At 40.9% G+C, this 14745-nt stretch overlaps 1 protein-coding gene across 1 annotated transcript in view; it reads left to right on the top strand.

Moving 5' to 3' along the window:
- Positions 1-14745, top strand: part of Ryr3 (ryanodine receptor 3) — a 522546-nt gene that overhangs the window by 448788 nt on the left and 59013 nt on the right. Inside the window, exons 68-69 of the mRNA XM_041678998.1 lie at positions 13961-14048; positions 14169-14261. Coding sequence (XP_041534932.1) covers positions 13961-14048; positions 14169-14261 — 181 coding nt within the window. The remainder of the gene's footprint in view (positions 1-13960; positions 14049-14168; positions 14262-14745) is intronic.

The raw sequence follows: 14745 nt of genomic DNA, 5'->3' as shown, positions 1-14745 counted from the left end.
TCTCACTAATACCATAGACATTTCTTTTTGATATTTTAACCTTTATTTTCATTTATTTATTTTATTTGGGAGTTCATTTGAGACCGGGTTTCTCTGTGTAGCTGTCATGGAACTCACTCTGTAGATTAGTTTGGCCTTAAACTCATAGACCCATCTGCCTTAGCTTCCAGCATGCTGAGGTTAAAAGCATGTGCCACCACTGCCCAACTTTAACCTTTGTTTTTATTTTATGTGAATAGGTATTCTGCCTACATATGTGTCTGTGCACCATGTGTGTGTTGTATGCCTGGGACTGGAGTTACTGACAGTTATGAACTGTCATGTAGGTCCTGAGAATTGAACTCGGGTCCTCTGGAAGAGTCTCTTAACCCCTGAGACATCTCTCCAGCTTCCTCCCTAGGTACTTCTTAACTCAGTCAAGTTAATCACCAAAATTAACTGTCACAATCCACCCCTTGTCAATTTGACACACAAATGTGTCCGTTTTTAATTTTGTGATGCTATTTTTTTCTTTTTTATTTGATTTTTATTGAGCTCTACCATTTTCTTTGCTCGCCTTTAAACTGCACAAATCCACCCCTCATCAATTTGATATACAAATGTGTCCTTTAAACTGTAATATTTGACCTTTGCTTCTTTCCTCCCTACAATCAAATACACAGCGTTTTCCCACACTGGTTCTACACTTGAATATCAACAGGGTACCCAACAATGTACACTGTTTCTGACTCTACCTAGAGTTAGCATAGTACCATAAGAATGCCCCAACTCCAAGCCCCAGCATCTATGGGGTATCCATGGGTTGGGGATGTAGTTTAGTAGTCGAGTGTTTGTATAGGATTTTAAAACGGAAATCACTAACAAATATAGCAACTATTAGCTCACAACTGAAGTTATGTGTATTGCACCCATACAAGATTGGATATTTCAGCAATCTATCAAGGAACGGAAAGTAGCTTACAGGGACCTACCTTTACTTCTGAATGATTAGATATTAATACATTCTGGGAGAGGAGGGAATCACTGTCTTTGTGTGCCCTCTGCTGAGCCCACCAGATTCCAAAGGATAACTCTAAGCCCATGGTCACTAAGATGGCCTGTTTATTCTCAGTAGGTCATAAAACAAATAGATTTTAACGTAAGAGAGAAAGATTTATTGGAAAGAGGGGGAATAGCAAGATGATAGGAGAGTGGGGGGGGGGCAAGAACGATAGCATGTACTGTGTACATGTGGGAAATTGCCTAAGGACAAACTTAATAAAAATTAAGCTAAAGTTGGGTGGTGGTAGTACATGCCTTTAATCCCAGCACTGGAAAGGCAGAGGCAGACAGATATCTGTGTGTTCGAGGCAGCCTGGTGTTCAGAGTGAGTTCTAGGATAGCCAGAGCTACATAGTGAAACCGTGTCTCAAAATACCAAAAAAAAAAAAAAATGTTCAAAGGAGGTGACCAGGCTAGCCCCAGTTCTGCTGTGCTATGCAGAATAGAAACTTGGATTTCTTGACTTCTTCCTTGGCATGATTCATAGTGAATAAGACCTGGCTCTGGGTCAGAACCCATAATAAGAGTAAAGCATGTTAATGGGGAAATGAGTTTACTACAGTTTTGACCAAAACTAAGGAGAGAAATTCTCAGTCTGCCTCTGGGCCCATGACAGTGCTCTAGTTTGCAGAAAAAAAAAAAAGGAATGTGCATATTTGATTTTGCTGTTAACTCAAGTCAACAGCAATGAAAGATGGGGCGGGATAAAAAACACAGTCGTGAAAGATAATGCCCTTTCCTGGGACAGCTGAGAGCTCGTGAGATTAGCTACTTCCGTTCTCAGTTTGGTCTTTCTGGTAGGTATTCCAATCCTCAGGGCCCCCATAGAACTCAGTAAAGTACTTATGATTAGTGATTTGTTAGAAAGAATACAACTCAGGAGCATTTGAACAGAAATACTTGGGTTTGGGGCTGCACGGGTTCCCATGCTCTCCCCAGGGGTAGCAGCCTCTCAGCACATTTATGTGGTCACCAGAACCTCTCTCAGGAGGTTTTATTGGGGGTGGTATTTGGTTATGCTTTATTTACTTTGTTTTGCTGGGCGTTGGGCCTAGGATGGTTTGCCTGATAGGCAAGTGCTCCACCACTGACCACCAGCCTTGATCTTTAACAGTTTTATAGGTGTGTTGACTGGTTGAATCAGTGGCCACTGGTGTTTGAGTTTGAAATGAATCATCTCACCTTACTCCAAGAGGTTAGGAATAAGACTGAACATTCTCACTCTGTAATTTGATTTCACCTAGGACTAGAAACTTCTAGTCTGTCTGGACCCAGGTGTTACCCTGAAGTTATCTGGCCCCTCAGCAATCTAGTCTCGTGCCATTCACACACCTAGCTATGACCAAAAGGTTATGAGGAGCAAAAATTGTTCCTACTGTTTAGGACCTCCTTTGCCAGGAAGAGAAGGAGAAGCTAAGTGTGTATTTCACTATTTTAGCTGGCTTTTAAACTTGAAAGATTTATAATTGGGGATGCTAGAAGGGATGCAAAAGCAGCTGAGAGAACATAACTGACTTTTGGAGTTGCTTCCCATTCTCCCATGGCAGGAGATCTGTATTTGTTTTTAGCATTTATCTTTGTAATATAAGCTGTACTTAATGTAACTTGAATGAGCATACTTACATTCAAGATTTGAAAGAAAACATCTTCTGCATACATATTGTCTCTACACATACACATACATATGTATAAACACATATGTCTAATGTGTGTATCAGGACTAGAGTCATGGATTTCCTTTCCTGGCTACAGGATGTTATACTCATTTTAACAAAGGAACTCCGTTGTTTGAGTCTCAACTTCAGTCATTTCCGTTAACGTAATTATGTTAGCAATTTCAAGAAGAAATTTGTCAGAGTTTGAGGTGAAAACAAAAATAAAGGTGGAGCAAGATCGCTCCTGGAATCTTTGAAGTGCGTCTGTCACCACGGTGCTCAAGACTCAAGACAGAGCATGTTCTGTCTACAGGGCGCTTGACAGTTGCTAAAGACGGCAATGTCAGAGAGTCTTTGAGATCATCATTAATTCATTCATCTCCGCTTTTCAACGTGTTCTTCCCTGAGCGTCACAGCCATGTGAGCCTGCTTAGAAATACATCCTTCTTACATGAGTGCTTGTCCCTTCAAAGACCTTCGTAGCAGTGAAAGCAGAAAGCATTGATACTATACTAAGTGTGAAGGGCAGAAAAAAATATGCAGAGTGCTGTCCTCCATGGAGGCTCACGCTTATAATTGCAGCATTTAAGAGGCTGAGGCAAAAGGTATACTAAGACTTCTGCCTAGGCTTCAGTGAGATCCTCCAAAAAGTAAAAAAAAAAAAAAAAAAAAAAAAAAAAAAAAAAAAAAAAAAAATCCAGAATAACATGCTTATTAAGTTGGGATTTATTTTGGAGGATATAGCTATGCATTATTATAAAAGTAATTCTTACATAGTAAGAGACTGATGCCTTTGATGGTCCTCAAAGCCAGAGTTAATGTTACATCTTAAGGTCTCTTAAGACTTAAGACTGGGTCTGAAGAAATGACTCAGTAATTAAGAGCACAGACTACTCTTCTAGAGATCCTCAGTTCAATTCCCAGCAGCCACATGGTTGCTCATAACCATCTGTAATGGGATCTGATTCCTTCTTCTGGTGTGCATGAAGATAAGTAACTAGTACACATAAAAAATAAATAAAAATTTAAAAAAAAAACTCGACTGCTCTCCTACTGTTTTAAGACTACTCAGCCTGTTTGTTTAACCTGCCTTTAAGTGGGCAATGTAACAACCAACCTTACTTGCCTTGAATCTCCCATGCAATCTACGTTTACAGCCTAAATTAATGCACAGTTGTAATCTTAATATTCTTTCATGCCCCTGAACCTGGAATACTGCATATGTGTTTGAACATGTGTTCTGATAATCATTTGCTGAAAACAGCAGATACAAGTGGAATGCAGCCTTATAAAATGGATAGCCACCCCAAATGCTGAACAAAGCATTCGGCTATTGCTTGATAATGTTTGTTTGTTATCGGGGTCAATTAGAATCAGTGACTTAATCATTTATAAAACTCTGTTAAAGATTACTGTTAAGGATCCCTCATTCCTTTCCCATGTGATACTTTCTGTGCTCTTCAATAAAACAGAGAACAAAGCTCTCTGTTAGGGACAGACACTTAGGGACAAACAGACACAGGAACAGATTTGTAAGACAGCCTTCAGACAGGAATAGATTCAGACTCATAAAACAGGCAGACAGGATGAAGGAAGACCCAGGAGACTGAATCAGAGAATTCGAATCTGGGCTTGCTCTTAGTCAGGTGATACCAGGAGGAAGCGCTCTGATTTCTGCCCTTAATTAGACACCGACACATTATTGGTGACTCTGAGTTTATTATTAATGCATTCAAACAAATGCAGGAGGGCGGTAGGGATTGTGAGGTCATAAAGTGAGGTTTATTTTTGCCTGCCCTCTAATCTTTCCATGAATCCTTTGTTACCTTTATCCCCTCCCACAGTCTTTTCCCCAAAGGTTGTTCCCCCCTCTCCTTGTGTCCATGGGAAATGGTTTATCTGAGAACGAGTGAATACTTGTCAGGCCCAGAACTTGGAGATTAGAAGACTTTCAAGAAGGAAAAAGAAAAGACTTGCCCCTTCCTGGGATTTTTCTGCCCATTGTCTCTCTGTGCATAGAGATTTGAGAGAGGGAAGTCGTCTCCTTTTTCCTTAGGGTCAGCCTTGAATAAATCCACTTCACCAAAATCTGTCCCTGGAGTCTTCGGTAGAGTGGAGAACAGCTTGCAGTACAGACTTTAGATCCCACTAGTAGTTTCTCCATCCAGAAGAACCAACTGACTCAGAAAGATGGAGTGGAGGAGTTAGCAGAGATGCTGTAGTCACCTCCTGTTCCCTCCACCCGATAGCCATCTCTTCCCTTCTCCTGCAGATGTCTGTATTGTTTGCTTAGCCCAGTGATGGGAAGAAGTGAGAGCAGAAACAATCCTGGCTTTGCACGCAGTCCCACCCCTGTTTTGAACTATCTTGAGCTCAGCTTGTAACTCTTACCTATAGACTCTAACTTTGCTCTGTAAAGCCAGAGAAAACTAATCTTTCATACGGCAACACTAAAATGTTGAAGAAACTCCATGCCCTTTCTTCCTCTCTGTTTTTCTTCATTGTGTTAAGCCTTTGTACTTCCCACATTCCTGCCGGGTGCTGTTTAAATCCTCTGAAAAGAAGTTTCCACTGGTCAGTGCTGAACCTGAAGCCGACAGGATACAAAAGAACTCCAGGTGTGTTGTGAGCAGATCAGGGAGCAACAGCTGCCCATCTCTCGCCTAGAGACAGAGTCAGAACAGACCCAACATGTCTCAAAAAGGACAGTAGTCTTTTACCTTCTTTCTGGGAAGCAGAAATATATCGAACATAAATAGAGACTTGGTTGTGTGGTGTTTGGTTTAAAAAGTCTCTGAAGCTATTGAAGTAAACCTTGTGCAGTGGCCATCTCAGACTGGGACCTGTGTGGAGTGCAGTCTCGCGGTAACACTGAGAGAAGCTCTCACCTCAGACAACCTGACCCTGAGACCAAGAGCACAACCTCAGTGTCTTTCAAAACTTGGGAACTTTTCATTTTGAAAATGAAACTCTTGCCGTTGCTAAAGATTCTAGTCTATCCTGACTGGGGGCATGTGAAGTTTAGACGTCTTGTTTATGTAACCCAGTCTAGCTCACAGTGTAACTCAAATTCACAGCACTCCTGATGGCTGGCTCAGCCTCCTCAGTGATGGCATTGCAAGTATACAACTGCTGGGAACAGAAGGTCATAATTACCAGTTTATGTTTAGACAACATGGCAGAGAGATGGATACCAAGCAGGGGCCAAGATGGCTAACACTGGACATCTGTGGGGCTATATGTCCACTAGCACACACAAAAAAGGCAGATACCAGATATCCAGAGAACACAAAAGTATGTAGTGATGTGATGTGTTATGTAACTATTTCTGGAGAAATGTGACATTTGCGTAGGTTCTTTATAAATATGGCCTTAAGGTCAAAACCAGAGACTTTACCTTCACCAGCCTGCCAGTACGAGCCTACTTCTGTATGACCTTATACCAACCTATGTGTATGTCCGTGTGGACTGAGTACCTGCCAACATCTGGCTGCCTAGCAGCAGCCTTTACCCAGAGTGAGTCCAGTGTGTCTTCTCTGCCTGCAACTCCTCAATGAGCCTCCTCATCTCCTGATGTCATAGCTAGGACCTTCGGGCACCACCCTCAGCGTGTGAAGATTCGATTCTCAAAGCTTCTTGTTTTCTCTGCTAATACCTACTTGGGTTGCTTTCCTCACCATCTTACAGGGAAAAGCCCCAACTCATAATCTCCCAACTGAATCTCCCCTTACCAGAAGCCTGGCATTTCAAGGCTGCCTTTTGGCAGCAATCCGTGCAGATAATAAAAGACCCACAGGTAAAGAAATGATCTCGACAGGGATCTAGTGGCTAAGTATTGAATTAGATGCTGAATTCTCTGAAAACGTGGGGCAGGAAGGAGAGAAGTATCCCTCAGAACAGAGTGAGTCTAGACATGAAGGCAAATTTTTTCTTCTGCAAATACCATCTTGGTCTGGCTTGAGGGAGAATTGCAGGGAGCTTGTGTTCCTGGAAGGTAACATTTAATGGAATGTCCTTCATACTCACCAGTCTGGATCCAGGAAAGCTTTGCTAGAGACAAGCGAATAAAGATTTGCATTTCAGAAGAGAAGTGAGCAGAGCTAAATTCCCCCACCATGAAGGCTAAGAGAATCCATGCGCTTCCTTCCACCAGGAAACGATACCTGTCTTGTTCTTGCTGTTCTTTCTTTCTGAGCATCCCCATAGTTGTTCTTTTCTCTGGCAGATTAGGATATAACCCATGCCTCTTCCCACTTAAGCCACAGTACAAATGCACAAAGCTCTTTTAAACCAAAACACCACAGGAATGAACAGCTGGTGGTTCTGATAAAGCGAGAAATGTAACCCTGGGAAAGCATTCTGGGGAAAAAAAATCAATGTGAAGGAAATCAAAGCGCTTATCAGTCTCAAACCTCAAACTTGAATTGCAATTGGGCCGCAGGTAATGGAGTGACTATACTGCTTGAAGAGATGAGAAGTCTATTAGACATAAAAGAAACCCAAAGGCAGACAGAGGACGGCCAGTATGCTTGTTCATTGTGGACCCTTACACCGTTGTCTTTATCTTTTCCATTGCCTTCCATCTCCAAAGATACTTTCTGTTTTAATATGGCAATTAGAGATCCAGACTTCGGGTTTTCATTCTAATCAGGAAGGATTAAAGCAAATTTCACAAGCAAAGGCAAAAAGACACTTTCCACTGTGTGATCTCTTATTAGGGAACCTTTCCAGGAAGTCCATTCTTCAATGTCATTAGTCAGTTTCTGGATATAGGTTAAGGGGTGTGGTGTACCATGATTCTTAGTGGGAAAGAATGACACTCTGAACAAAGGAAGATCTTGTTGCTACAGAAGAAAAGGAGGATGGGTGCTGGGCGTGCAACTACTTGTGTCAATTATATAAAGAAGATAAGAAGATGCCAGTTGAATTTGAAAGCAAGGGTGGTTCAATAATAATGTTCTTGAGGCTAGAGCCCCGGGCCAGAGAGATTCACAGGAGATAAAAAGGAAGGGGATCTAAAAGTGAGTTGACCTCTAGAATTTTTCCCTTCCTTGCCTAGCATGGAGCTCTCGATGAGTGGGCATGACTATCAGGGGGCTTAGGAATATTACTCAGATTTCCCAGAACTGGCCGTGTGTGTGTGTGTGTGTGTGTGTGTGTGTGTGTGTGTGTGTGTGTGTGTAATGTATGTACACATTTGTATATGTGAATGTAGGAACATTTATGGAAGTCACCGATGTTCATCCCTGCCTCTCACCTTGTTTAAGACGGGTCCTTTGTTATTCGCCTCTGACTAGGCTAGCCAGCCCATGAGCTTCAAGGGATTCTCCTGTTTCTGTCTCCAATCTCATTGTAAGAGTATTGAGATTACAGATGTGTACTACCAAGCCTGACTTTACATGAGCTTTAGGGATTCAAGCTTCAGCCTTCACTCTTACACGGCACATACTTTACTTGCTGAGCTGTTGTCTCCAGGTCCATAATTTGTTTTGATAATGTTCTTCAAGGGACATGGGACAAGTTTTTCAGATCATATGTGAGAGCCAAATGTTTCCCTCTCTCTCTCTCTCTCTCTCTCTCTCTCTCTCTCTCCCTCCCTCCCTCTAGAAAAAGCCTCATTATGTAGTACTGATTGGCCTGAAACTCACTATGTAGATCAGATTGGCATTGAATTCATAGAGATTTGTCTTTCCCACCTCCCAAATGCTGGATTAAAGACATGCACTATCACCAACAACCAATTGTTCATTTACCGTAAGAAAGCCATATAATTTAACTATTGCATTAAAGCTATATTTTAATAATAACCATCTTCAGGGAAGAGCACACCACCCCACTATCCAATACCAAGTGATCAGTCCTAAAAACATGCATAAAAGTACATTATATAGACTGAGAAGGTTTTAAAAAGAGGCCATGACTTTGAAAGAGAACAAGGAGGGGTATATAGGAGGGTTCAGAGGGAGGAAATGAAAGAGAAAATGATGTGACTATATTATAGTCTCCACAATAAAAGAAATAAATTTTTTGTAAGAAAGAAATGGAAGTCTGGTTTTCAGGTTCTTGGGACTGTCTGAGTTATAGGATTGACTTTTGTTATTCACAATGAGCCTCATTCCACCACACTTGAGTTCACACTCATGAGGAATGAACCACATGATTAGACCTTTGGAACTTTCAGTCCTACCCTCTAACTTCTTGAACTCTCCAGAAGAAAAGGAGCTAGAGACAGAGTTCATCGCCAAAGCCGATGGTTTAACCAATCATGTCTGTGGGTCTAGTTTGCTTCCTGTTACTATGATAACACTATGGCCAAAAACAACAAAGGGGAGAAAAGGTTTGGTTCAGCTTACAAGTTATAGTTCATCATTATAGACGAAGGCAGGAGCTTCAACAAAAGGATCTTGAAGCAGAAACCATGATGGAAGGCTGCTTAAAGCTTACCCTCCATGGTTTGCTTGGCTACCTTTCTTATACAACCCAGCCCCATCAGCCTAAGGATGGTACCCCCCACAGTAGGCTGGGCCCTTCTACATCAAATACCCCTACAGACCTACCCACGGGCTAGTCCAATAGAAGCAATTGCTCAATTGAAGCATCTCCTTTGCAGGTACGTCAGGTTGACCTCTGAAGCTAACTATAACACTATGAAATGAAGTCTGTCATAATATTTTGTTTGTAATCTAACAAATAGTTTGTCTGGAGATCAGAGTGCGGAGCTAAGCCACCAAATAGCCATGAAGCCAGGCAGTGGTGGCACACACCTTTAATCCCAGCATTCAGGTGTAAATGGAGAATATTCTTTTATTTCCTGACTGCTCAGACCTGAAATAATCACACAGAAACTATATTAATTACAATACTGTTTGGCCAATAGCTTAAGTGTATGCCTTACATGTTGAATTAACCCATTTGTATTATTCTGTGTATTGCCATGAGGCCGTGGCTTACCAGGCAAGGTTCTAGCATCTGTCTCCTTCCACAGATACGTGTCATCTCCCTGACTCCCCTTGCTCTCTGTATATCCCTTCCAGCCTGGCTATATTCCGCCCTGTCATAGACCAAAGCAGCTTTTTTCATTAACCAGTAAAAACGACACATATATAGAAGGACATCCCACATCACTCAAAAGGCAGAGGGAATCTCTATGAGTTTAAGGCCGCCCTGAGTGATTAATCCAGTCTCAAAGAGAAACAGAGCCAGGCAGTGGTGGCTCATACCTTTAATCCCAGTACTTGGGAGTCATACATCTTTCATCCCAGCATTAGGGAGGTAGAAACAGAAGTGATGTAGCTGGACAGAGAGAGAAATATAAGGCCAGAGGAGACAGGAGCTCAGATGCAGTGTGAGGAGACAGTCCGAGGATGCAGTCTGGAGATGCAATCTGAGGATTTATAGAGACAGGATCACCCCTTTGGGTATGAGCATTGGTAGAGGTAAAAGGTCTCTCTAGTGACTGACTACACCACTAATATTTGACTATGAGCTTTTATTATTAAGAACTACTAGAATACATGCTACCAAAGCCTCTTTTAAAAACCCTAAACTCTGGATTTTGGAGACCTTCTCAATTGAGGGAAATATGGAGAAACCTGGAAGGTGAAGTGTCTGGAAATGGGTTGGAATCTCCAGACTCCTCTTCCATATTGTCAACGTAAAATCTACAGCTCTCATCTTAAAGGAAATAATAGTTTTCTAGAGATATTTTGAATGGCCATGGCCCAGGAACACAGATTTAGTTTATCCCAACTTCCATGCTCCAGCATAGAAACAGTTTCTCAGGGTTTTTATAGTTTTACAGAACTAAGAAAGACATAAACCAAGGCAACTTTAAAATACGTTGGTGGGTACACCAGAGAGACAGGTGAAATGAAATGGGGAGAGCTGCTTTACAGGCCCAAGATGCTAGCAGGTGGCATTCTTAGCTCGCGGATTGTGAGACGCTAATGTTCTGATAAGTTAATAGCTTCTAAGAGGTTTTTATTTATTATCATGAGGTGTTAATTCAGATGCAGGGGCAAGGAATGGCTGTTCCAGAAGGCTAAAACTAGACCAAGATAAAGTAATTAGCCTCTGAGCCTACAAAATTCCAATCTCCCCACAGTACTGTACTTCCAATTGGTCCGTCAGTCTCTGTAGACACAGAAACTCCTTCCAGGAATTTTTGCTCATAGCCAGACACAGCTTCTTTTCAGGAATTTTCATTCATAATATCTTGCCCTAAATATGTCTTTCATGTTCCTCGGCTATATTTATGATAAACTATTAATAACAGGTAAAGCTACTTCCTAAGCTATGATCTGTTCTTGTTAATTATGAACTCAGAGATTTGTCAAAACCCCTAATTTACAGCTAGGCGGTCACATTCTGAAGTGGGAACAGTGTGAAGTGGGGCTGAGCTTTTAGTATGTGGGGTCCTAACTCCAGACAATGTCATGGTTGAATTGGTGAGTTGATGTCTAGAAAGTTGAGTGGTGGGTTAATAAGAAGAATCTCTGTGTTGAATAGAAGGGCAGCATTTTGTTTGCTTGGTTGTTTGGTTGGTGTTTGTTTTTACATCATTCTGTGCAGATATTTGGAGATAACCATTCACCCTGCCATTTTGAAATATTATTTAGCTCAACTATGCATGATACCCAAGAACAGGACAACGTATAGAAGATGACTTATAGAGTTTGACCTAATTTAGCCTTGTCACTATTGCGTTATTCTGAAACCAACCTAGTGAAAAATATTAATGTTTATTTATAGAAAATTTCCAAGCCATTTAAGAGGTTATAAAAGCTATTTGGTTTCTGGGACTGGAAAAACAGCTTAGTTAGTAAAGTTCCTACCTGTAAGCATGATGATCCCCAGAAACTATAGAATTTTATTTTTTTTTAACTATAGGATTTTAGTTTGGTTGTTTTTGGCGTTTATTTTTGTTTTGTTCTATTAAAGGGCATGCAGAGATAGGCTGATCTTTGGAGCTTGCTGGCTAGTCATCCAAGCCAACTTGATGAGTTCCAGGCCAGTAAGAGACAGAGAAATGATACCTGAGGTTGTTCTCTGGCCTCTACACAAGAACAGATGTCCTTACTACCCCACCCCTTCCCTACCACACCCCAAGAAACTGTTAAAACAGTTTAAATGATAAACTTTTTTTTTCACTCAGAAAACTGGCTTTGAGGGACTGGAGAAATGATTAAATCAAGTACTGCTCCTACAGAGGACTGAGTTCAGTTCCAAAAATCCACATTTGGCAGTCTACAACCATCTGTAATTCCAGCTCCGGGGATTTGATACCCTCTTTTGATATCAGCAAGCACACTCATTCAAAAGCACCCCCCCCCAATTTAAGTAGTTTTAAATCTTTCATTCAAAGAACTGACTTTCCGAGTAAGAGGTGTAGGGCATGACATGTTTATGAGGTTCAGATTCAGAGGCTTTCCAATGACAAATGCCAGGGGCAGGACTGGATGCCATAGTGACCATGTTTTCACAGGTTTGCTAGACTTCTTCATTAAATCTCTCTGCAATAAGGCCTTTAGGATGGTCTATCTCCAAACTTACAGGTTAACCATCCTTTTACAGAAGAAACCAAAAAGGTGACAGTTTTGAAATGTTAATGTCAGACATTTGTTTTGCCACAATTCTTGAAAACTTTGATTAAAGTACAAATGATATGTATTCCAATTCTGAGCCTTTACCTTAATGTATAAGGATTATTGTCTTCATATGGTAATGCTTGCCAGTGGCCATAAAAGAGGAGCAATAAGTGGCAATTGAAGTTCAAGGTGTCAGTCCACCAGGAGGAAACTCTCTGATGGGTCAATCTCAGTTAGGCAAGGCCTCAAGACCACAGACTCTGGAATGTCTTTTGCTTTTGCTGTGCCTTTACATGTTTGTTGCTGTTATCTTTCTCTGGTATCTGACATGGTTGAATGGATGTGAGGAGACACCCATTGCATGTAATATATGTGCTTATCTCATGGAAACATTCCATTCTACTGGGCATTTTTACCTGTGACTTACTATGAAGATGATTCCTCCCTAAACTGTACTGTCTAATTGTTAATAATAATGTTAGCTTGTATGGAGTTTTGATGAATAAAAACAAATACAGGAAAAGATACATAGCCAGGGCCTGTGAGTTTTGCCTAAGGAGCTGTATTGGCTGTAACTCAGGTCAATGATTAAGAAAAACAATTGAGTTCCCAGGAACCAGGCTGGCTCTAACTCTTAATGCTAAGAGATGCAGGCACAGGTTTCGGTGTGCAACATTAGCTGAAACAAAGCTTTAAAATAACTTCAGGTTAGATCAGATGTTTTGATAATAGCTTTGAGATGAAAAACGCTAGAAAATACTATAAAGTTCACAAGGAAACATAGCTAAGGTCAAAAATACAAAGCAGCTCAATTGTTTCTAGCTGACGTACCTTCCCTTGCTGGTTGAAAGGTGATAATTCCTTATACCCATTTCTGCCCTCAATCTCCTGATATAAAAAAGCTATTGATGAGTGGGTATGTACCCTAATAGAGTTGACTGATTCTTTTTCATATATAAAAGTTTATGTTTGTGATTCCTTTAAGATTCCCTATAAGATTACCTTTCAAGATAAGTAATAAAGTAATTGACCTTTCTTTGTAACTGCAAAATGTAGCCTGCCAGTAAAAGACCTGACTGAGAAGAATACCTTGCTTGCTCCCATGATTAATCTATAACAAGGTGTTTGGGTATGAATGTACATGGGTTCTTGGGATAATTTGTTTTTTACCTATAATACATAGAATGTTTAATCATGTAAGGGATTTTGAAAACATGCTTTTTTTACTGTTTGTTCTGTATTCATTATAATCATCCACTTGAAAAACAGAATAACCACATTGTGATTTTTATATTGCCTGAAAGATTTTGCTGGGGTATATAAGCTATAAGGGCAAGAACAGAGTTAGATAGAGTTAAGATGGGCTAGAAGGAAAACATCAAGAATGAGAGAGGAAATCACCAGGAAAACAGAGAATGCAAAAGAAGACTAAAGAAAGGGTCTGAAGGAACCCATCAAGAGAGTGTGTGAGTGTGTTTTCCTTAACTCTTTCAGATAGAACAATCTAGTATATGCTGAAGCCATGGGTTCCTTTCCAGTCCTATGCTGTCTCGTGGCTGGCCCCCTGGCAGCAATAAATGGAGTTTTACCTGACTGAACATATTCTGCTTTTGTTTGTGGGGTATATTTGTAATCCTTGCTGAATTTTCTATATTATCTCTTTGCTTCTCGATGCAGATCTAACTGGCTCAAAAGCCCAGACACTGATTCTGACCAGCTCTTCCGCATGGTGGCTGAAGTCTTCATTCTGTGGTGTAAATCTCACGTAAGGACACACTTTGGTTCTGGATTCTGAACAGTTTCGGCAGGTATAGGTCTGGAAAATCTTTCTTTTAATGCTTGCTTTTTTTTCTTTTAAATCTTCCTCTACCCTGTCCTTCTCTAGAACTTCAAGAGGGAAGAGCAAAACTTTGTGATTCAAAATGAAATTAATAACTTGGCATTTTTAACCGGAGACAGCAAAAGCAAGATGTCAAAAGTAAGTCCTCAGAAGTCTGTGTCAAGGGTGGTTGAACCTTGACCTCTTGGATCTAGTTCATATTCTGTGGGGCTTTAGTGATACATTCAGCTTAGGTTACACCATATAACTAGCAGCCTCTACTGCTGCTGTTTCTTTAGAACATGCCAGAAGAAGCTCCTGTCAAATAAGCATGGGCATCCTGTTTTGTGAATAAATAGGTGCTTGTATATCGGAAAATTTAAGTCTCAAGCCTTGCCCCAGGCATTTGAGAGGTCTTCAAACAGACACTAGTGTGAATGGTTTTAAGATAGAAGTGTGCCCAGTATAGCCACACTCCAAAAGTGCAGAAGTGCAAAGTCACTTTCTGATGGGCTGGGAGGAAATAACCAGGCCTTCACACCTCCACAGCACACACCCTGACATCATGTTTTCTTTCTGTTTGGAACACCAACATCTGTTTTATTCCAGATGTGCCAACCTCTTAATGCCTATGTTCATTTTC

This window comes from Microtus oregoni, unplaced genomic scaffold (genome assembly GCF_018167655.1).
Source record: "Microtus oregoni isolate MIOR12 unplaced genomic scaffold, Mior012 000031F_ref0000149, whole genome shotgun sequence".
NCBI classification, from domain to species: domain Eukaryota; kingdom Metazoa; phylum Chordata; class Mammalia; order Rodentia; family Cricetidae; genus Microtus; species Microtus oregoni.
Note: the sequence above shows the minus strand (reverse complement) of the source record. Positions and strands in the feature narration are given on the sequence as shown.